This window comes from Theropithecus gelada, chromosome 18 (assembly GCF_003255815.1).
Source record: "Theropithecus gelada isolate Dixy chromosome 18, Tgel_1.0, whole genome shotgun sequence".
Lineage (NCBI taxonomy): Eukaryota > Metazoa > Chordata > Mammalia > Primates > Cercopithecidae > Theropithecus > Theropithecus gelada.
In genome coordinates, this window is record NC_037686.1 from 43,324,256 (window position 1) to 43,346,932 (window position 22,677).

The 22,677-nt window shown below is 49.1% G+C and overlaps 1 protein-coding gene across 4 annotated transcripts in view; it reads right to left on the minus strand.

The window, feature by feature from the left end:
- The window catches only part of MAPK4 (mitogen-activated protein kinase 4), a 169,793-nt gene that overhangs the window by 65,626 nt on the left and 81,490 nt on the right, over positions 1-22,677 (minus strand). For 3 of the 4 annotated variants that reach the window (XM_025365096.1, XM_025365093.1, XM_025365094.1), the window contains exon 2: positions 1,019-2,427. The exons of the other annotated variant lie outside the window; for it this stretch is intronic. In XM_025365096.1, coding sequence (XP_025220881.1) covers positions 1,019-1,564 — 546 coding nt within the window. In that variant the 5' untranslated portion in view covers positions 1,565-2,427. The remainder of the gene's footprint in view (positions 1-1,018; positions 2,428-22,677) is intronic. 4 annotated transcript variants of the gene reach the window in all.

A 22,677-nucleotide genomic window follows, 5' to 3' on the forward strand; every position in this document is an offset into this window, starting at 1 on the left:
CTTTCATGACCCACCCCAGCCCCTTGGATGATAATAGACTACTGTACACCTACTCCCAAGGAGATGTTTTATTCTAATAACATTTTTTGTAGCATCAAGGTTTGGGCAGGAGGCTGGAAGCCACACCCAGCCCCCAGCTCTGTTGCAGAGTACATGGCAACATGCTCATGCTGAGGGGCTCCGAGGCACCCCTAAAGTGGCAGGAACCTGGGACAGGGGAAGGAAAGGAATGTCAGAGGACTCCCAGCTTCTGAAGAGAGGAGTGGATCAGGTAAGAGGAGGTCTGGGCCTTTGAGAACAACTCAGTGTGACATTTGTCTCCAGCAGAGTGGCCAGGTCAGCTCTGATCCCTGCAGTTGGTAGAGTATTTAGCACCCACCACGGGGGATCTCAATAGTACAGTCTGCCACCCATGGCTTTCGCATCACACTGAGAGGCAAGAGTATCGTGGGACCTGGGAGAACTGAGTCATTAGCTGGATAAGGTACAGTGAAGGATTAGCTCATCAGATCAATCATTTGTGCCTGCTGTCCACTGACTGAGAGAAATGGACACTGAGTGGGTCAGCTTGGATGGGATGAGGGAGGTGAGATCAACCAGAGCATGAGGCTCACAGGGTGGGAAGCCTCAGGGGGTGTCCTCAGCACACAGGAAGGACATGGGATGGCTAAGTGGATAGCAGGGATAAGAGGATGCTAGAGGCAAATTCACCAACCACATAGTTTTCAAGCCATAGAATTTAGAGCTGGAAGAAATTTTAGAGATCATCTAGTCCAGCTTCTGCTGGCACAGCTTAGAGTGATCAAAGCCACACGGCAGAGCCAAGACCAAGAACCAGATCTCTCTCCACGCCTCCAACAACTTTTCAGGCTAATGATCTTCCTAGCACTCTCCAGCCTCCCGTAATTGCTAACTCTAGTCCTCTGACTACCGTGGAGCTAGGAACAGCTTGGGAGTGCTGTAAGTATTCTTGGGGATTCTGTGGACCACCAGTATCCACCATTCCAGCCAGACATACCTTGTGGGAGTAATGCTGATCAACAATCCTTGCCAACCCGAAATCCCCAATCTTGAGCACAAGGTCCTCTGTGCTGATGAAGATGTTGGCGGGCTTCAGGTCCCTGTGCAGCACGTTGGCGGAGTGGATGTACTTGAGCCCGCGGAGCAGCTGGTACATGAACAGCTTGGCATGCTCTTCTGCCAGTGTGCCCTGCTCCAGCAGGCGTGCCAGGTCAGTCTCCATGTACTCCTGGACGATGTAGGCCACGCTGAACTTGAGCAGCTCACCCTGCAGGTCAGTGCCCTTGGGCCCGAGCACCTCGTACACTTTGACGATGTTGTCGTGGTCCAGACGCCGAATGATCTTGATCTCTCGGAGTGCATGCTTCATGCTGCGGGCATCACTTAGGGCAATCTTCTTCACGGCGACCTTCCGGCAGGCCCGGCTGTCCATGGCCGACAGCACCAAACCATTGACACCGAAGCCCAGGGGTTGGAAGTCAACAAAGCGCCCACCGAGGTCATACCCGTAGACACTGGCGATGCAGTCACCCTTCTCAGCCATTGTGGGCTCAGTGATCTGGAGCTGCCCAGATAACGCAGGGGCAGTCAGGAAAGGCCAAGTCTCGGCTAGCGGTCTCCCTCGCACACTTCATTCTGTCAAGTCCCACAGCTGAGGGATGCGCTTTCTCCCGGTGAGGTCACTGCCACCAGCTCTCTGGAGACGAGAATGGCATATGACCATGCTCGCTGAGCTGCACTAGTTGGGGGCTCAGACTGTTGCCTTAACCTGCATTGGGAGGGCTGTCCACTAATTCCTGTGTTTCCTGAACACTCCTTAAAGCTTAGAATGGCTCATATTTCTTTTTAAATCTGGCATCTTGGAAAGAAAACCGAGTATCATTATCTACGGAATGTCAAGTTTTCTACCATAGTGGACTGCAAAGTAAAAGACGCAGAAACTCTCCCCTTTGAATACTTTGTTACAGGCTGAAATGCAAGAGTTGTTTGCTGAGCTGAACTCCTTTACTTAAGATGCTCCAAAGCTCAGCTGTGTCACAGCCTCTCTCTGTGTTCCAAGCAGTATGCAGGGATCCCATCAATGAATTCTGGAGGCATCCAGGGGCTTCTTTCTACCTCTCCCGTTTCTACCAGCTCACCTTAGATTCCAAAACCTGAGCCGGTCTGGTAAGTACTGGTGAAAAAAGCTGCAGAAACCCAAGCACCTTTCATGAGCTCTACACCAAGTTACGCCCGAGGTTCCAGATGCAGGGGAGCTCAGCTGCCAGGCCGGGATCCTCTGGAGCCTTTGGATATGGGCAGCATCCTCTTTCGCCAGCTCATCCACGCCACCTTGCCCAAGACTGTATTCCACTGCACCCAGAGAGGCTGCAGGAATGTGGCATCTTTCAGACCAAGTCTCCTTCCCTGTCAAAGAGATAACGTTGGGTAAATTTCCATACTCCGGCTTCCAACACCTTCCCACTTGCATCTTTTGTTAACCAGCCCAAGTGTTATTTGATCTGTCCAGCCAGCTGAAACACTGCTTGCTCAGGGGATTCCGGGCTTTGCACTGCCCAGCCACCCTCCTGCTGTGCGTAGCACTCCCCTGGAAGAGAGAGAAGATGGATTGATTTGATAAGACCATCAGATGTTGTGCCTCTTATGTCAGTGCCGGCTCCCCTAAGGTTAACATGTGCAAATTACGGGGGAGAAGTATCCCTTCTGACCTTTGCAAAATTAATTTGTTTTATGCTTTCCAAACACACACATCAGCGCTAGCTAGGAAGGGTGAGAGTAGAAAGTAACGAGTTGCAGACAGAAAACAAAGGATCGATACTCTTGTTTTGCACTTGGGTTCCTTTTCTTCCTTCTTTTACAAATGTCTTTGAACATTTTAAGAGGCTTTCACGGGGACTGAGATTTAATGACATTTGTATCTCTCGCTTTCCACGTAAGTTGAAGAAGCCCACGTACCAAATTACAAGGAAGTAATGTTGCCACCCGTAATAAAAGGACTCTCTTTGCCCAGAAACCAGGGTGCAGAGTTCCTAGTGCTACATCAAGACTGGCATGGTGAGCTGTATTCTTTTTGACAATGGTGACCTCGCTCTTCAAAGCAATGGGTCAAATCTAAACTTCACTGTCCCTGCCCTCTGGTGGCTGTTGACTCAAATTACAGGTATAGGAGCTAAGTGGGGAGAAAAAACCCTGCAAAACTAGAAATGTAAATTCAGATCTCTGAAATAAGGTAATATCATAGCGTCTAAGAGACTGGCAGGTTTTCTAAGTTCATAAAGACCACAGACACACAAAGAAAGAACACTGTATCCAACACAAAGGCATGAACCTGGCAGACTGCTGCTTTATTCTCATCATATCACAGGGCCTCCTGTAGAGACGCTTTCCTATCTGAAGTCTGCACAATTCTGCAAAGATAAATGAAGCAAAAACAATAGTCAACTCAATGCTCTGAAATTAAGGGGGCAAATTAGGGGACACAGATGATCTGAAATAGTAAACAATCAGATCCCCTGTAAAGACTTCTAATGAAAGAAATTTGCCAAGGGTCTAGAACATAGTAATTGCTCAACAGATGTTACCTATTGTTGCTGTTTAGTTAAACATTCCCTTATATTTGAATAAGATGTATTCAAGATTCTGATAATTTGTCAGATCTTTGATAATTCTATTCTGCATGTTTTTACTGGGTCCAGGAACAAAACAACCAGACTTACAGAATTTCAGATTGGGAAGCAATCTAAGCAAACAAGGCCCGTGGTCGTTATCTAGAGATGATACTGCCCTCCTCACCTTATTTGACTGGGAGTCACTACTGGTATTTAATGGGCAGGGCCGGATTTGCTAACCATTCTACTGAGCATCCCCACCTCCATGCCCAAATGGCCAGAGCACGTCCACTGACATCCACCCCTCCACCCCCAAATGCCAACAGCACTTCCACGGAGAAACATCAATTCTGATTCCAGTTCTCACTTTACAGGTGAGGACACCAAGGCTTGGAGAACACCAGCTTAGTGCTTTCAGTATAGATAGGGTCAATATCCATCTGATGAATGGATAAATGAATACCATTCACTCTGTTTGAGGATGCCCAGCCACTAAGAGACAGTGCTGGGAGCACCCAGTGAACCAGATTCTATGGCCTGTGCTAGTGAAGTAGTCCACCTGGATACCTAACTCAGGGGAATCAAAGAGCCTCCGCAGCTCCCCATTGTCTCACTCCTCGACTCCTGCTGCCCAAGTCACGTAATGGCAATTACATTGAAGCTTCTCTTTCTCCCCACAAGCCTGGTCTGGCTCCCAAGGGCACAGCAAAGAGGCAATCGCATATTACTATTTTTTTTTGAAGAGACATGCTTAAGCCTTCTTCCCTTTCCAGCTCCTGCTGGGTTGTAAACAGAGAGAGGAATGAGCACCTAAGCAGAGAGGGGATGACATCACAAGCAAGCTGAATGCAGGATTTGCTTGAGGTCAGCTGCAATGCAGATAATCTGCAAATAATTAAGAGGTGCTTTATTTATTTTTAAAACTCTTTCCCTCTCATGCATGGGAAGAGACACCCTGTGTGCATGTCTCTTTTTCAGTGGTCTTCCCAACATGCTGTCAGCTTTAGGGGGCATGTCAAGGTGGAAAGCCTTGATTCCAGCCACTCTACCTTTCTGGTGGGCCACTAAATAGACTCTTTCCTGCCTGGCTTCTTTGCTTGTACCTTCCCAGTTCCTGAAATATTCTCCTGCTTCCCCACCACCCCCATTTGTTGAAATCCTATCATTCAGAATCCAAAGTCTCATTTTTTTCCTAAAGCATCCATCCCGGTACTCAATGACATATCTCCCTTTTCTAAACTCCTGTGGCACTCATGTGTATGCTGTGTTTGGCATTTACCATATATTAGCCTGGGTTGTTATTTAACTTTTTGTACATGTCCATCTCCCAACTAGACTGTAAGCTTCACAAGTAGCTTACAGGGCACAAAGTAGGGCATAGAAAATATCCGTGGACTAGAAGGAGCTGAGTGCCATTCATTATGTCTACAAAGTGGTGATGCCTACATTTCCTAGGGGTCACTGTCCCTTGTGATACTTGCCACGGAAATTGTTCAAAGGGCGCATCTCACAACAAGCCCTAACCACTCAGACCAACTAATATTTCTGAACTTCAATCCTCTTAGTAACATCTTCTGCTTAGATGCTGCCTCTCTAGAGTTTCAGTGCTCTAATCAGGCAACCTCTTGTCTGACCATTTCTCCGTTCCCATTTGAGTTTATTATTATGCCTCTCTTCTCAAGCCTCTTGATTTTCTGTTTCTTTCCCCAAGTCCTCTGTAATTTGCATTGTAAACCCTTTGTCTTTCTCACTAGGTGGGCTGATTACGAGGCATCCATCACCTAAGAAGTCTCAGGTTAGTGGTCCATTTCTTGCATGATATGCTGAGAGGTGTGGGCCCATCAGCCATGGGGAGGAGCAGACTGGCATCTGGATGTGTCCACCTGGGCAGGGGAGTGGTTGTGGCAGCTCTTGGTGTGGTGCAGCTTCTCAGGGCCAGTTCAAAGTGGTGGTTCAGAACTGCTCCGAACCACAGGTGTGATTTCAAACCCAGGGAGGTGGCATTCACTGTCTGGGATGGAAAGGCCACTCGTTCAGTCGTGCTTGAATGACACCCAGCAAGAGGAAAGCATGCAACTCCCGCAAGGGCAGCCAAGGTCCCCATGATTCCATGGCTGGGCATTGTAATAAAACACAGGAATAGAAATTTCTACCCTCAGGACTCTGAACAATGGAGTTTCAGCTCTCACTGCTTTCTCACTGACTCTCAGGCAACAGCTTATTTGAGGGCAATTAATTATTCTCTCACTCATCCAGCCTTTTAACGTGTGGAGGCAAACCAGAGACGAGATGGCGTGTGCCAACTGTCCCTTTCTGGGATTCCTGGGGCTCTGGTTTACACATTGGCTTTGGAAAGTCTAAATTTAGACTCACCTCCCTGTCTGCTCAGATCCTCCCAAACCTCATGCTGTCGACTTTCCACAGGAACTATCTCCCCAGCAAGGTGCTGACATTTCACAGACGCTGCTTTCTTCCCCTCTCCTGAACACTCTGAAACTTACAGGAAGCCCTTCTCCCATGGAGCCGCTGTTTCCAGCCGAGCAGGCTATGCACTGCGTGCTTCTAGGTGGCACCTTCACATGGCAATCAGTCTGACTCCAAGGCTCGTGATCCTAATGAGTCACTGTGGTCTATGTGAATGGAGTCCTCTAGACCAAGGATGGGCAAACTTTTTCTATAAGGAGCCAGAGAAGAAATATTTTCATGTTTGTAGGACATACAGCCTCTGTTGAAACCACTCAACACAACTTAATTCTGCCTTTAGAGCAAAAAAGCAGCCACAGACAATACCTGAACAAAGGTACATGGCTGCATTTCAATAAAACTTTACTTACAAAACTAGGTGCTGGGCCAGAGTAGGCTTGTGGGCTGCAGTTCGTGGACCTCTGCTCTAGACTCCACGGGAACATCCTCTAGCTCATTCACAAGCAGGCCCTGAAGTGTGCTGGGACCTGGCCCCTTTCTGGCTCCTCCTGCACTGCACTGTCTCCTTCCTCTTGGACTCAGTCTTCCTTTTGCCCCTCATGGTGACACGATCCCAGGCCTGGCTGGCCTCCTGGGGAGCTACCCTAGGAGGTGAGGCTTGGTTCAGCTCATCTGCAAATTCTTTCCAAAAGCTACCTAATCTGGCCTAAAGGTCCCTTCTAGTTCTGCAATTCTGTGGTACGGCTGATGTGCCTCACTCCGCAACCCCACTTGCATTTTAACAAGCCTTCCAGAGAGATGGCAAAGAGGACATGATGAAGATGGTGGAACTGCATGTCCTGAGGGTTTACCAGAGGCCAGTGGCTTCACCTGATTATTTCAGTTGGGTCTCACAACATCCCTGTGAGGTTGATATCATTTTCCATGGAGCTCCAAGAGGGAAGTGATTTTCCCAGTCACCCTCTGGCAGGTGAAGAATCTGGGATGTCAACTCAGGTTGGTCCGAGTCCAACGCTTACGCTCTAATCGCCATAACATGATCTCAGCCCCAGCGAGTGACTTACCACAAACCATGTAGGCTCAGTGTGAGTTTTCAGGCCCAGTGAGGGAAAAATGTGAGGTAGGCACACCTTGTGGTATGTCTCAGATTAAAGCAAGAGGCAGCCACCTTTTCAGCCTGTGTTCAACCCAGTATGGAGGCCACAGTAACCCCATTCTATGGAAAGAGAAACCCAGAAATAGAATGCTGAAATAATATTAAAAGTGGAGTAAAAAACCCTTGATTTTAAACAACCACACCCCCACCTTCCATCATGTTCTTGACCTTTAATTGTGAACCTCAGCCATGCTGGAGCCTGTGGCACAGGGACTGAGCATCCTTGGGATGAGCTGGCTGACTTGCAGGCATCCTGACTAGCACAGCCTGTAGCTGACACTGACTGTGGCCACCTACCCAGGAAACATTCCTGCTTCCTCCTCACGAACAAACCAGGTCTGGTTCGGCCATCAGGCAGCTGAGCCCACTCAGGAATGACTCCCAGTGGGTCTAAACCAGCGTTTCTCAGCCTCAGCACTGTCAACATTTTGAGCCAGGTGATCCTTAGCAGTGGGACTGTCCTGTGCATGGCTGCGTGCTCAGCAGCATCCCTGGCCTCAGCCTCCTGGATGCCAGTCACACCCCCAAGTTGTGACAACTGAAAGTGTCTCCAAACACTGACAACTGTCACCTATGGGGGAAGCACAAAATCGCCTCTGGTTGAAAATCACTTGTCTCAATCAGCAGTTTTCAACAGGGTTGGTGTTGGCATCCGAGCTGGGTGCCTCGGCCTCAAGGTCAAGCTGTTGGCCAGGGCTGCAGTCATCTCAAGGCTCAAACAGGGAGGAAGATCTGCTTCCAAGCTCACTCAGGTGATTACACAATGACTGGCCTCAGCTTCTGCAGTTCTCTCTGCTTTATGGGACTATACCATACACTATTGCTGGAAGTTTAACAACTCTGATCCCAACCCACTAAATGCCAATAGCACTCCCTAGTCCCTGGGTCAGACTCACATTTCCCAGAGTCCCAGGAGGCAATGTCATCTCCCAAACCCATCTCTGTTGAGGACCATGAATCTAAACCAACTGTGGTAATACAATTCCCTCTGGGCAGTGATTGCTTTAGGGGTGGTCATATGATCCTGTTCTGGTCAACAAGCCTAAGGGAAAGTCTGCTGGGGAGTCCTAAGGGAAAAGGTTTCCTTCCCAAGCAAGAAGAAACCCTACTTCCTGTTTGTGGATGCGGGTGTAGAGGAAGTGGTGTTGGTGCTGCAGCAGCTGTCTTGAGGCCACATGGGGAGGTGGCAGAGGAGCGTGGGACCTTGCTGGCATCGCTGCTGAGCCACGCCTGCAACTACCCACCTCCAGCTTTCTTGCCAAGAGAGACTGTCAAGCCTTACTGCTGTTTAAGACATTTTTGCTTTGGACTTTTACATTTTTTTTTCACTTGACGCTGAGATGATCTAACTGAGAGTAACTTGCTCAGCACATGGTTGGTCTAAATGGAAAGTGAGGAGAGGTAGAACACATGGCTTCTGACCTCAAGAAGCTTATATTCATATCGGGGGAGTGGAACCACAACAATAATTATGGAAACAACACAGGAACATTCAGGAGTCAACTGCGTGATCCCTACTGTAAGTGTAGCAGGAAGCGGGGTGAGTCCCATCAGTCAGAGAGGCGCCTGGAGGATGTGGAAGGCAGCTACCCAGATGCCCCAGTGATCCTGGTTTTCAGGCCCTGTGTCATTCTCTCCCCTCAAGTGGGTGCTGGACTCACTGACTCATTTCTAAGGAACAGAATTTGGCAAAAGGAATGGGATGCCACTTCTGAGATCAGGCTATAAAGAGCCTGTAGCTTCCATCTCAGGTAATCACTCTCTTCTGTTCGCTCTTGGGGAAGCTGCTGCTCCTTCTTGAGGCAGCCCTGTCGGGGGATCCCTGTGAGTTCTCAGAAACGGACCTGCCAGCCACCGCGTGAGTGAGCTTGGAGGCAACCCTTCCCTGAGTTGAGCCCTGAGTGGACTACAGCCCCGCCAACAGCTTGATGGACATCTCAGGACACTTCGAGTCAGAGGCACCAACTAAACTGTGCCCAGATTCTTTACTCTCAGGAGCTGCATGGTAATAAATGTTATCTTTAAGCCAATAAATGTCGGGACATTTGTTATACAGCGACAGCTAACTAATGGAGAGGAAGGACTTGGAGATCTGCAGTTCTTGACTTTCTAAAATAGAGAAGAGGCCTTGAAAAGTCCTTGTTGAGTCTGGGGTCTTGGGTCTCACCTGGCGTGGATCTCATTAGATTCCAGAGTCAGAACTGTGGGGAGGAGGGAACCCTACCTCTCTGTTTTCACTGATGTAACCCAGGGTCCAGGGCAGTGTCTGGCATACAGAGAGGGATTCAATAAATAAATATCAGTGGACACAGGAATGGCTCCATGTTTGCAGTAAGATTCTGGTTAGGACAAAGTACAACCCACATGGAAAGATAAATTTAAAAAGCATCCCTGAGGCCCAGAAAAGAAAGCTTTTTAAATCCCTGCAGCCTGAGTAGGGGCTAAAAGCAGGGGTTCAAGGCAGGAGGCCACACAGGCTCCCGAAAGCATAATGACCAGAGGCGTTTCCTCACCAAGGAAAGAACTGCTGTGTAATCGCTGATCTTTACCGTTGAGACTCAGCTGGGTCTTCTCTCAGCGGCGGCAGCAGGACCCCCAGGAATGAGGAGAAACGACTCTCCCTGGCCTTCTGGCTTTTGAAATTAAGCGCTGCTCCCGCCACCCTGGAGTGCAGGTTGCGGTGGTGCATGTGGAGTGACCTGTGCACGCTCAGAAACTCATTTTCCTTTGCGGAAACTCTGATATATGGGCAGATGGCTGCTCCGAATGGTGCCGCCCATGATGCCAACCATGGGCTACATTCCCTATGCCTGTGCCTGTCTCGTGCCCAGCACCATTCCCAGCCTAGGACCTGGGATGACCCTTCACACACACCAGCCAGCAGGACACCAACTGACCTGAGCCAAAAGCCCAGCTTAGTCTAAAATAAATAGGTCTCAAGCAGAGGAACCACTGACAGGCTCTGCTGCCCATGATGGGCCTCAGGTGAGCCCTCTCCCACTGGGACGTGTGAGCCTGTGGTGACTGCAAATGTCTTAAGGTCCCTGGGAGGCAGTGAGGCCACCCACCCTGGGTTGTGTTTCCCTTGTACGGTTTTCTAAAGAACACGCCTGTGGGGACACTGCTGAGAAAGAAACAGGAGGGGACCCTGTTGTCTTCACCTCCCTGAGGTGGGGTGGTTAGAGGAAAGAATTGAGGGAGGGAAGAGAAGTTTGCAGAAGGAACATCAGATGCTGGGTGGGGAGTTCCCTCCTCCCCAAAGAGCAAAATCTCCAGGAGCGTTCAGGCTTTGCTCTGTTTTTCCTTTTGAAAATTACGTAACCAGCCAGGGAGAACAAAGCCTTCCCATGCCTCTCAGCGATACTAAAATAGCATGGAGAGAAATTCCGGCTGCCTCATCGGAACTCCAGCTCCACATCAGCAAAGCTGAGGAAGGGGAGCATCTGGGTCCCTGCGTGGGAAGTCTGGGAGCCGGTGGCCGCGGGCACAGCACCAGCTGCACAGAGGCCCCTGCCCAGGCTGGAGGCTGAGTCCAGCTTCTGGTCGGCAAGTATCCAAGGGGGCATGTGCAGCAGGTGTGTAAATCCTTCTGATTTTAACCGACTCCTGCAACATTTGACCCTTGTAGATTCAAGAGGAAACTTCTTTTCTTTTTAAAGAAAGGAGATCTGAGATAGCAGAAGATGGTGGCCTCTTTCAAAATCTAAATCAGTGCAATTATGACTTCAGTGGCTAAATAAGGTGAGGCCCTATTTGGAGCTTGCTTTGTTCGGGCTGTGTTCTAAAGGGAAGTGATCCCAGCCAGGTCTGAGCTTCTCAGAGGCAGAGCCTGCATCTTTATTTCTCCCACACTTGCTTGAGTACTTATTGAATGGTGCCTGCAGGCCACTGTGCCTTCCCTGAATTGGGAGATAACTCTGTGAGCCCACATCTAATAAGCCATCTTGGGAATGCAGAAAGTCCTCTGGCAGCTCAGTGTTCAGATCTGAGTTTTCCAGCCAAATTTTGGGACCCATAAATGGGACCACTTACTTTCTACCTGCAGGGTTAGCCCATGGCAGGGATGCTCAAAGATCCTTGGCTTGTAGCTACAGGAGTCCGTATTATCTTGCTTCCGACCAAAATGGCAGATGTGTGCCATACATATTACTATCACTCCATTTTGTGCCTATGGCAGGCATTGATACTGTCATGACTCTCTCCTGATGAGCCAGGAGAATCAAAGGCCTTCTAAAACAGCACTCCTGAGAGCCTCTGCCAAGCACCTGGAGCTGGCACTCAGGTGGAGCCTACCTGCATCGGTGGCCTGGACTCTGACCTCACGCTCCCATTGCTAACGGGATCTTTCTTTGTCTCTGGCACCAAGCCCTGCCTTGTTCCCCAGGCACACAGTCCAACTCAGCTAGCATTTATTGAGGGCCTCCTAGGTGCTGGGCATAGTCATACACATTCAACAACGTTTAAGTTGAAGTTTCATTAGTTACATTGTGAGGTAGGTGTAACTATTCTCAGTAGATGAATCAACTCAGCACAGCACGTGGTACACAGTAGGTGCCCTGCAGGTGCCCGTTCTCCTCTGCTTCCTTCCATTTTGCAGAGAGTTGAAATGACTTCCTCTAGGTCACACCCTAGAAGGTAGAGCCTGGGGTCTAAACTAGGCATGGTTCCAACACCAGTGAACTCTGCCATCTCCCATGGGGCTTCCTGTTACAGAGCACTCTTGAGCATCCTTGAGTGCTTGCTTCTGTTTTTCTAATTTTCCCAGTTTCTTGGAGAAGGATTTACCTTGCTTCCTTAACTCATCTTGGGAACTGACATCCTTTGTCACTGTCTCTAGCCTCTGATCTCCAGTCTCCCTGAACTCTACTCACCAGCCATAAAAGGTATCTTTCAGCCCATAGATAATGTCACATTTCCCTTGCCTCTGGGCCTTCACACTTGCTGTTCCTTTTGTCAGGAAAACCTGTTCCTTTTGTTAGGGAAACTGCCCCACTTCTCTTCACCTGGTTCTTTTTTTTTTTGAGACTAGGGTCTCGCTCTGTCACCCAGGCTAATGTGCAGTGGCTAGATCATAGCTCAGTGCAGCCTCAAACTCCTGGGCTTAAGAGATCCTCCTGCCTTAGACTCCTGAGTAGCCAGGACTACAGGTGCATGCCACCATGTCCAGCTAGGTTTTTTTCTTTTTTAAGTTTTGTAGACATAGGTTTCATCATGTTACCCAGGCTGGTCTCGAACTCCTGGGCTCAAGCAATCTTCCTGCCTCAACCTCCCAAGGTACTGGGATTACAGGTGTAATTCACACCCAGCCACTAATTCTTTTGCATCCTTTAGGTCTAAGTTTAAATGTCCCTTCCTCCAGGAAGCCTTCCCTGATGTCTCTTTTCCCTTCCCAGACTAGCTTATCTGTTCAGGCTGTGTCCCCCTCTTAGCCCTTTTATGTCACTTTTCTCTCTGTTTCAGTTTTAACTACTGTGTTCGATGTTTGACTGGAAGTGCAGTGAGAGCAGGAACTCCATCATGTGTATCGCTCTATTCTCAGCACCTAATTCCTAACCTACTGCATCAATATTAATATCTGAGCAGTGTAAATGCATTCCCAGAAGCTCCACACTCCAGACCATAGTTTACAAATCCAAATTTGTAATACTGACTTCTTTCTACCCGCTGAGGGATACCAACCAGACATGAGAATTTCACAAGTCTTATCTGATTTAAATCCTGGATTCAGTCCCTTTAAATTTCACAGAGTTCTTTACTTCTTTCCACCCAGCCCAGCCTGCCTCTTACCCAGGTGCACCGGCTCCTTATCCAGCTGACGCATGTGCATGGTTACCTCCTACTATTCCCGGGAGGCTAATCATTTGCAGGGGTTATGCTCAGAGGCAACAAGAAATCATTCCTAGAGCAGAAATAAGTGATCCCTCTCCCAGCGATTGCATCTCCCTGTTTTCTGGTGACAGAACTCGTATTTTGACAGGTCAGGTCAACAATCCCTGGACCATACGGGGCTGTCAGAATCCAGGAAAGTCAGGGAGCCAGGAGGCCTGGATTCTGGTCCTACCGCTGCCTGTGAGCACTCCAGCAAGAAGTCTCATCTTTGTGAAGTGGGAATAACCACACTGCCCACTTACTCAAGAGAGGACAATTGGGCTGGCAATACAGATGTGCTTCCAATAATAAGTACAGTCACGACCACAACCCAATGATACCAAAGTGAACAGCACCCATCATGACATTAAGTGGGCTGTAGGGGCTGGAAGTGTGACCCCTTCTCCTGCCTTGGGCAAGTCTCAACATGCCTCCAGTAGTAGGGTGGCTTCAACATGAGAAGAGGTGAAACCACTGCACATGTGTTTTGAGTTTCTTTTCTGTGAGAGTTGGGAATGGAGACTGGCGGGGAGCCTCAGGCTGAATTATTTCTATCTTCTCTTCCAGGACACGCAGAGATATCCAGCCCGGGCTGTGGGGTATTAAGGAATGAATCTACAATGAATTGCCAACTGGCTGACCAAGTCCATTATGGTGACAGCATTCACTCGGGTCTAACTTCCTGACTAACGCCATGTGTCCGCTGCCCTCTCTGTGAGCGCCTCCTTCATGGAAAGGTTATGAAACCCAGAAAGTCAGACCCACATGCCACAGAGATCACATCGTAGGGACGTGAGCACTGGAGCGGAAACGTGTGGTTGTATACTTGCTTTTGTACTTTGCTCCTTGCTCTAGCAGGAGAGATACCAGGGAGTGCATTGGTCTCCTAGGAACAGTGAATCCCCTGCAGGCCCGTAGCATATTCCACACACCCACAACCCTCTTAGTCTTGATGGTCAGGGCCCGTGGGAGGCCATCGGATCGCAGTACACGTGGTGAGAGAGGGAGAGAACTGGTCAGCCTCCAGGTAAAAAGCTCCGTGGAGGGAGATGGCAAGGCATGAGGCTCCATCGCCTGGGTGGGGAGCGGACAAGAAGGCAGTGGAGCTCATGGATCCAGGGAGATAGGCAGTGGCGAACCCACTCTAAGCTCTCAGATGAGGCAAAGAACAGGAGCCTCGACAGGGACCCCAGTTTCCCCAGCAGAACCTGCGTTCCTTGCTGGTTTGGTTTCATGCTGGAAAAGGTGACCATCCAGCCTTCAGGCGTTAGTCAGTTCATACTAATTACAGCAGGAACCCAGGCAACTGAAGTCCAGAAAGGGGAAAGGACTCTGCCAAGGTCACTCCTGTGTTTTGGGGGCAGGCCCATCCCATTTTGGCATTTCTTGGGCATCAGGCTAACTTTACAGGGCATCCTCCGTCAGGTGAGGAAGGGGAGCCTGACCCAGCCAGCAAAGGCCCATGCATGGCCAGGATTGGCCAACTGTAAAGAACCAGATCCTCCTCTTCACATAACTAAGTCATAACTTTCTATCAGGAAAGAAAGAGTCACATATGGACCATGTGGCAGCGGCTACCAGCATTCCAAACCAGAATCCTCTCCCTTCACTAGAACAGAGCTGCAGCCAGGCTGCCCTCAGGGAGCGATGGTAGAAGGGGACTGAGAATTAACCCTGTCCTGGTAAGGATGTGCAGGGCTGGGGCCTAGTACAGCACTTGGCCTCCACTGGGGCCCAGCCAGTGTTTGCTGGGTGAGAAAAGCATCAATTCATTCTAGTGTGAGATTGGAGAGCCAAGCCCCCTTAAGGTCAGGTACAAAAGATGCCTCTGTTCAGGTGTAACGAAGACAGTGAATGAATCACAGGAATGTGGACAGTCTCATGCCCACATGCATCAGTGGGAAACAAAACACTCAGGATGCTGATGATACAAGCCAGGGTGCAGGCCCAGGCTAGGGGAGCAGGGACAAAGAGGAGGAGCTAGGGAGAGGAAAAGAGGAGAGAGAAAGAAGGGGGGTAGTGGAAGGGGGGCAACGGGTAGAAGGAGGTCTAGTGAGGACCTTACCTCCAGCCCCAGAGGCAGCTGCCTGTCTTCTTTTTGAGTTGCTTGGCCGTCATTAGCACTCAGGACACACAGACGCACTATTCTCACTGCCTGGGAGCCTTGGACATACACATTGATCTAGTCCTCAATGCAGAATATGCTGCAACCTTGACAACAACAGCAGCACAGTAGCTTGACCAATGCAATCCTGCCAGCAGCCAAGAACCCTACAGTTCTCCTTGGTACTGGGAGTCCGGGGCAGGAACTGGTTTAACCTGCACAGTGTAGTTATTTCACTGGGAACCCAGATCAGAGCTGGCACCCCAGCCAACACACTTGGATATTTGACATGCAGCGGGCTGGGTAGTGACGCACTAAAGCATTCCTTTGCCTCTACACACTCCAGATAAATGAACCTCAGGGTTTCATGAGTTCTCAAGAACCAGCAGAAACCAGGCTCTGTCTTGTTGCTCTGACCTGGGGTCCTTATGTGCTGGGAACAAGAGGAAGTCAATGGGTTTGTGCAGGGGCTGCCTGGGGAAGGTCTCAGCCAGCCCGCAGGCTTATGTAGAGTCCTACTTCCAAGCTACCCTTTGGGAGGAAGAGTGCTTGATAGATATTGCCTTTAACCCAATGCATGGGCCAGAGCAATGGGGCTCAGAAAAGTACTTAAGGTACTTATACGCATCATGCACAGAGCTTCCTTGTGGAACAAACATGTAGAGGTAAAGGCTGGACAGGGAGAGGTGGGGCTGGATCCAGGTCAGCATAGGTGGGAGGAGCTGCCTCTCCTGTGCTGGTCACTTCCCACCTGGAGGAAACCAGCTGAGGCTGTTGTCACCTAGCCTGGCCGGAGGGGACAGAACTCTCACCTGTCCAATGCGAACCTTCTGGGTGGGAGGCAGATTGCTTTTAGAACTAGGTTTTATTATATTGCCAATGACAAAATCATTTTCTTTTTTCAAGGAGTGATGTCAATTGTTTTTCGTTCTGAATCAGTTTCAGCTGCCTGAATTGCAAATTAGGATCCCAAGTGTGGGTGTGGGTAGACAGAGAGTCTGAGGACACCTCAAAGGGCCTAGCCTCAGAAAGCCTGAAGAGCAACCCAAATGGGTCTCACACGGGACTGAACCGAGGGCCCCTGGGGGGTCAGATCAGTAGGGTTGGGACGGAAGATTGGCACCCAGGGCCTACCACCATTCCTAGGTTTAGTTTTATAAGGCAAGTGTTTCTCTGACATAAAACAAAAAGCAAAACAAATCGCTGACTTTGAGGGTGATCTCTTTTCACCCTGTGGATCATTTTGTCTTTTCTTTGACATAATTGCAGAGAGGCGTAGAGTCCCAGCTTCAACTCTACCCTCACCCAGGCTCCAAGGACCTAAGGTTCCCTTTGCCTTCCTTTGAGTTGTCAGCAAAGGTGGCTGGGAGTAAGGCCTGGGACAGTCTTGCTGATCTCCCCCCATGAGGCCATCTCCTAGGGCAACCGTAGTGAGGGCAGGGGTGAGGCTACAGTAAAGCAGGGAGGTAAAGCCTTGTTGTGGCGATACTGCAGCCTTTCCCCTTTCATCCACCCTGCTTTAGGGTAGGTCCTGGACATCTCTAAATACCTAGATTCTACATCATGCCCCCTCTAGCTTTTGTCCCCTGCAGCAGCTGAGTGTGAGAACCATTCACTTTTGCTTTCCTGCAGCAGAGAGCACTTAGGATCTGTGGCATCCCTCAATGAATATGTTCAGAATAAACCCTGCAATGCTCTCTCTGCCGCTTTCCTGCATCCCCTGCAATCCGTTCTCCTTTCCTTGATTATTCCTAAAACATATCTATTCATTTCATTCTATTAAAAAGTTTTTTTGAATAGCTCTCCACTGTCCCACAGGTTCCTCACATGCAAGCTCCTCACACAGCCCCCACAGTCACGCCTGCACCTGTCTTCCCCACGCTCCAGAGGCTGCCCCCCACACCACAGCCACACAGAATGGGGTGATCTTCCCTGATTCACCACGTTCTCCACACATGCAGGTCCACCTGCTTATGACACTGTCCTCTCTGTTCGCCTGGAGCAACCCTGCTCATGCTGTGCTGAAATGTTACCCTGACAGCTTCAGAGTTAACATCCTTCCACTTCACAGAGCACAACGCATACACCCACAGTGCTTATCTCACGGGACTCTCTCTCTCTCTCTCTCTCTCTCTGGGTCTTTCTTCCCATCATACTGGGAATCCCAAGAGCAAAAGCATGGTGTCTAGATTTACCCTTATACCTCCAACCATGTATGGTTTCTGGCATGTAGTATATGCTCAATAAAAAGTTGATGAATAAGAGATAATGCAGGGGTGGGAATGGGCCTAGGGACTTGAGAGTGGCAAGTGTTTGGAAGAGGTGCTTGGGGGAAGTGAATCATAAAGGTGCCCTTTACTGAAGGGTGGGATTTGCTGGGGGAACCATGGGTCAGCTCTCTAGAATGACAGCAGGGGCTTAAGAGGAACATGTGGAATGAATGGTTGAGCACTGAAGACCAGGCTGGGCTCACAGACTACAATGGCACAGCAGGCAGGAACTGTGGCAAAGGACAGAGGATGGGGAGGTCAGGAAGGAGCTGAACGAGGTGTGGAAAGAGGAATAAACTCAGTAGGGGTGTGAGAGTTCAGTGGCACCGAAAGAAGCTGGGAGCAGAGAAGGGATTGAGCCGACGGTAGAATCCTGGTAACAGCACGCACTCTCTCAGGCACCACACACAGGCAAGGCTTCAAATGACACGGTACGAAGACCAGCTTAGAAGAAAACCTGGACAGCAACTGCACACCACTCCCTCGGGAGTTCATTTCTTTTTCTTCTCCAGGCTTTCAGATCATTGCACGGACAAACTCAAGATGCTGAATCCGGGTTGTTTACCAAAACTGAGTACAAGTTACATCCTCAGGCTCATTTCTCAACTTCCCTCCCTCAGGAGCAGCCACACCGCAAGACATTGTGTAGCTTACAGACCATTTTCAATAAATCCTCCTTACGAATCATTTTGCCTGATTCTTCTGGAAGCCTCAGCTGCCAGAGACAGTTCTTTTATTGTTTGGTAACCCCATGGATAGCAATAACATTAAGATGAAAACGCATTTGCAAAGCAACTTTCACTGTCCAAAGCACTTGCACGTAGCATTATTGAATATTTAATACTTTCATATAATATTTGTCGAGCATCACTATGTACCAGGCAGTGAACACCCAGTCCTGGGCCCCATGGAACTTACAGTCTGGAGGTCGAGGGGCACATGTGATGCAAGTAATGGCAAAAAAATGCAGATGATCACAACTGTGATAAATGTATGATGGAAAAGTACAGGACGGAGGTAGCAAGGAGACCATTACTTTGGGGAGAAACAGCAGGCTCCCTGAGAAGTGACATTTAAATTGAAGAGTGAGTAGAGGCTATCCAGGAGGTGGGCAAGGGTCGATAGCATGACCTTGAGAAGCCTGTTTCTGAAGGAACAGAGAGACGGCTAGAGAGATAGATCCTGCTGGGCCATGGGAGGCCACAGGTAGAAAAATGAGGTTGAGGAAAGAAGTGGGGCCAGATGGGGAGGACCTATTGTGCTCCCTTGTGAGAAAGCTTGAGCAAGGGGCATCATCATTATCTGTCCTGTGAGGACACAGCAGCTTCCCGGTTGGGTTCGCTGGAGCCCTGGGGACAGAGATCATTGCAGGCCCTGCTGAAAGTCTTTGCAGCTCCCGTCCCTCTGCAGCTCCACTTTGTCTATGCTCGGGGGTCCAGGCTCGGTGCTACTCTGCTCCATTCCATGCTTCCAGTGGGACCCCTCACTCGGGATGGCCGGCCCCAGGTGTGTTTCCAGGGTACAGATGACCCAAGGACAGAGTAGAAGGAAGTCACTCTGACCACCAGAAAACAGCCAAGGGTAAGTGACCCTTGCAATGCTCCATTTAAGGAAGTAAAGATGCCTATGTGAGTTGCTGGAAAACGATGGGAGAAGGCAAAGGCCCAGGGAGGAAGAGCTTCAGGGACGGCCTTGGTTGGAAAGCGGAAGGGGAATCTCGGAGGGGAGGTGACTCTAGCAGGGAGTTGAGAACCTCTGGCTTCAAAAAAAACAAACTCTCAGCTCAAGTCTGACCTCTGCCACTTACAGATGCTGTGATGTTGAGCCTCAGTTTCCTCGCCTGTTAGCTGGGAGTGATGCCTTCCATTTTTATCCCACAGGGCTTTTGTAAGAGTTAAAAGCAACAGCTATGAAGGCAGTGTGAAAACTAAAAATACCACACAAAAGATTGCTGAAATAATCACATATATACCATTTACCTTCCAAACTAGACAGCAGTAACAGGAAACAATGTACTTCATCTAACTTCAAAATGATACTCCTAGGAACATGCCATTATTACCTCCACCTTACACATGGGAAAACTGAGGTAGGTACTGGTTAAGAAACTTGCCCAAGCACACCCATCTGGAAAGTGGCAGAGCTGGGGCCAAAACCCCAGCCTTCCACCCTCAGACGCCATGCCCTCAACCATTAGGCTCTGCTGCCTGAGTGAATTAAATGCACTAGGACACCTACTAAGAGCCATCCTGACCATGGGGCCGGTGTACTGAGTGACACAATTAAATTCCCATTAGCTTGCCATGCGCCCCTTTTCAAGGGACTGCCCTTCTCCGGCTCTGTTTCCTTTTGAGGTAAGAACAGGACTCCTCTAAGTAGGCTCATTGTAGAAAAAGAAAAAATTAAAACAAGGTAACTGTGGCTGCCACTGCTGGTGTGAAATGGCTGTGACTGTATAGAGTGTTTAATAATCACACACATTCATGCATTGATTCTCATATGCCCATCTCTCCTCCAACCCGAACACAGCAAAATCATCTCTGCTAATTTTGAGAGCTCACAGTGCTGTCCTTTCTAAGGCCACTATGGACAGTGCATTGGCATTCACCTCTCATCTTTAATCTCAGCTGTCATTTCTAAGGCCAGTATGGATGGTGCATTGGCATTCATCTCTCCTATTGACGGCACGCTGGCGTGCACTTCTCATCTTTAATCCCAGTGCTGTAGATGTTCAGCAGAAAGCTCCCTTGCCTCTGAGCGTGTCTTTTGCCATATCCCACCTTCCACCAGTTCTGCCTGCCACTCTCTCCCAGCCACCCACTCCCTGGCCTGCAGGTCTCTCCTTCTCCTGCTCTCCCTCACTTTCCCTCTAGGTGGCTCACCCCTGTGAATCCCCATCTCATCCATTATCCTCCACTGCAAGTTTGAGCGGTGTCCCCGTAGAATAACCATGTGGCAGCTTCTAGAAGAGGATGGAGGTGGGAGTGAGTGGGATGATGGGGGAATAGCACGTCTTATGAAAATGGTAAAAAAAACATCTATCGGCCTAGTTCCAGGGTCGCTTGCTGTTCCTTTTCTTTCTCTGTGGTGCCCTCTCTTCCTCCTTTTCAAGCACTCATACTCTTACCTGTTAGCACCCACACTGAGGATTTGAGCTCAGCATTTCTACTAAGATACCAGGTTCCCTTTCCCAGAGGATCTTTATGTTAAGCTTTATCTCTATGGAATGAAAATCTACATCCTGGTTATAAATGTTAGGCATCACTTTGGATATTTTGGCGATGGGGAAAATGGCTTTCAGCACATTAAAAATGACATCATAGAGGCCATTTCCAGGGCTTGGAGAGAAAGGAAGAGGGAGGGGAAAGGAGTCCTTTGGAGCAGTGGGTAAAGGATAAGGTAAGGAAAGCAGTTCCTGCCCTGTGTCTGTTCTCCCTGCTCTAGGAACTCCTGAGGCTTTTGCTGCATGACTGAACAGGTTTGGGGCCCTCCAGATACCAATGGCAAGTGTGACTTTGTCCCCAGCCAGCTAGCAGATCCTCGCCACTCAGGGATTCCAATCTGGTGATTACCCTCCCACCTCCTGACCCTCAGTCTTCCTGTCAGCTGCTCTCCTGTCTCCCTCAACCTCCCCACGTGTTATTTACAGGGGGAGGCTGTTACTAAGGCAACCAAAGGTGAACATTATTTTATCTATCATGTTCTGTTCCCCCTTCCCTCTCCCAACCAAATGAAACGTTATCTAAGCAAAGTCTCCTCTTCAGTGCAGAAATCTCAAATCCTCTTGGACTCAAGTCCTAATGGAAAGCAGCTGCAAAGAGAAGGGGAGGCAACTCAGATTTGTACTAAGATGCGGACCTGCAGGCATTTATCTCCCTTTCCACCAAGAGGGCATTAAAGGCGATAGGAAGGGGATCTTTTCATCAATATAACCCCATAATGATGAAGAGAGAGGACGGGAACAGTCAGAGGACAAGGGATGTTAAGACATTTCTGAAAGGCAAAGAATTCAGTTGTCTTGGCCCGGACTGCACAGTGAGGTGAGGGTAGGGGTAGGGGCAGCCGTGGAGGATGCCGTCAGCCCCATGGATATTTGGAGAGGACCTAGACAGAGATCAACAAGAGCCAAGGCCGGCAGGTGGGAAGGGCTCAAACCATGGGATTACTTGAGGCTTACATGAAACCACTGAAGCTCCCTTCCCCACTACCCAGACCTCTGTGTGCAAAAAAGCAGGCGATTCCTTCTCCCCTCCCATATCCATCCTCTTAAGCCTCAAGTGGCAGTTCTGAGGGTACAGTGTTCCGACTTGCACTGGACAAGAAGATATGGGATGAGAATTAGTGAGGAGGTAATTTATTTTATTTTATTTTATTTAGAGATGGAGCTTCACTCTGTCACACAGGCTAGAGTGCAGTGGCGCAACCTCGACTCACTGCAACCTCTGCTTCCCAGGTTCAAGTGATCCTCCCGTCTCAGCCTCCCAAGTAGAGTAACTGGGATTACAAGTGTGCACCAATATGCCTGGCTGATGTTTGCATTTTTAGTAGAGACAGGGTTTCACCATGTTGGCCAGGCTGGTCTCAAACTCCTGACCTCGAGTGATCCGCCTGCCTGGGCCTCCCAAAGCGCTGGGATTACAGGTGTGAGCCACTGTGCCTGGCTGGGAATTGTTTTTAAATAAATTCATAATATAAATGCTACTTACTGGTTTTCAACTTTGAGAATCAATCTGTAGATAAACATGTCACAAACAACATGTACATGTCATCAACTTTGACAATGTAAAGAAAAAATACAGCAGAAAAAATATTAGGGAGGTAGAGGAAAGAACAAGGGAAAGAAAATAAGTATATTCTCATACTGAGTTGAGAGCTGCTGCTAAAAGTTGACAGGTGGAGAAATGAAAGTTAACGAATAAAGCACCAAAAGGATAATCAACACTAGCGCTTTAAAAAGTCCGAATTACTATCAAAATCAAACATGCTGCAGGCCAGGCGCGGTGGCTCATGCCTGTAATCCCAGCATTTTGGGAGGCCAAGGCGGGTGGATCACCTAAGGTCAGGAGTTCGAGACCAGCCTGGCCAACACTTGCATCTTTGGTGACACTGGCATCCTTAGATAGAACGGTGGTTCCTCATTTGTTTACCTTTATTTTTTGCAGGGGTTCAGTGATGCTGGGCCATGAGATCTGACCTGTGGCACATCTGAACGAGAAACATTCTATC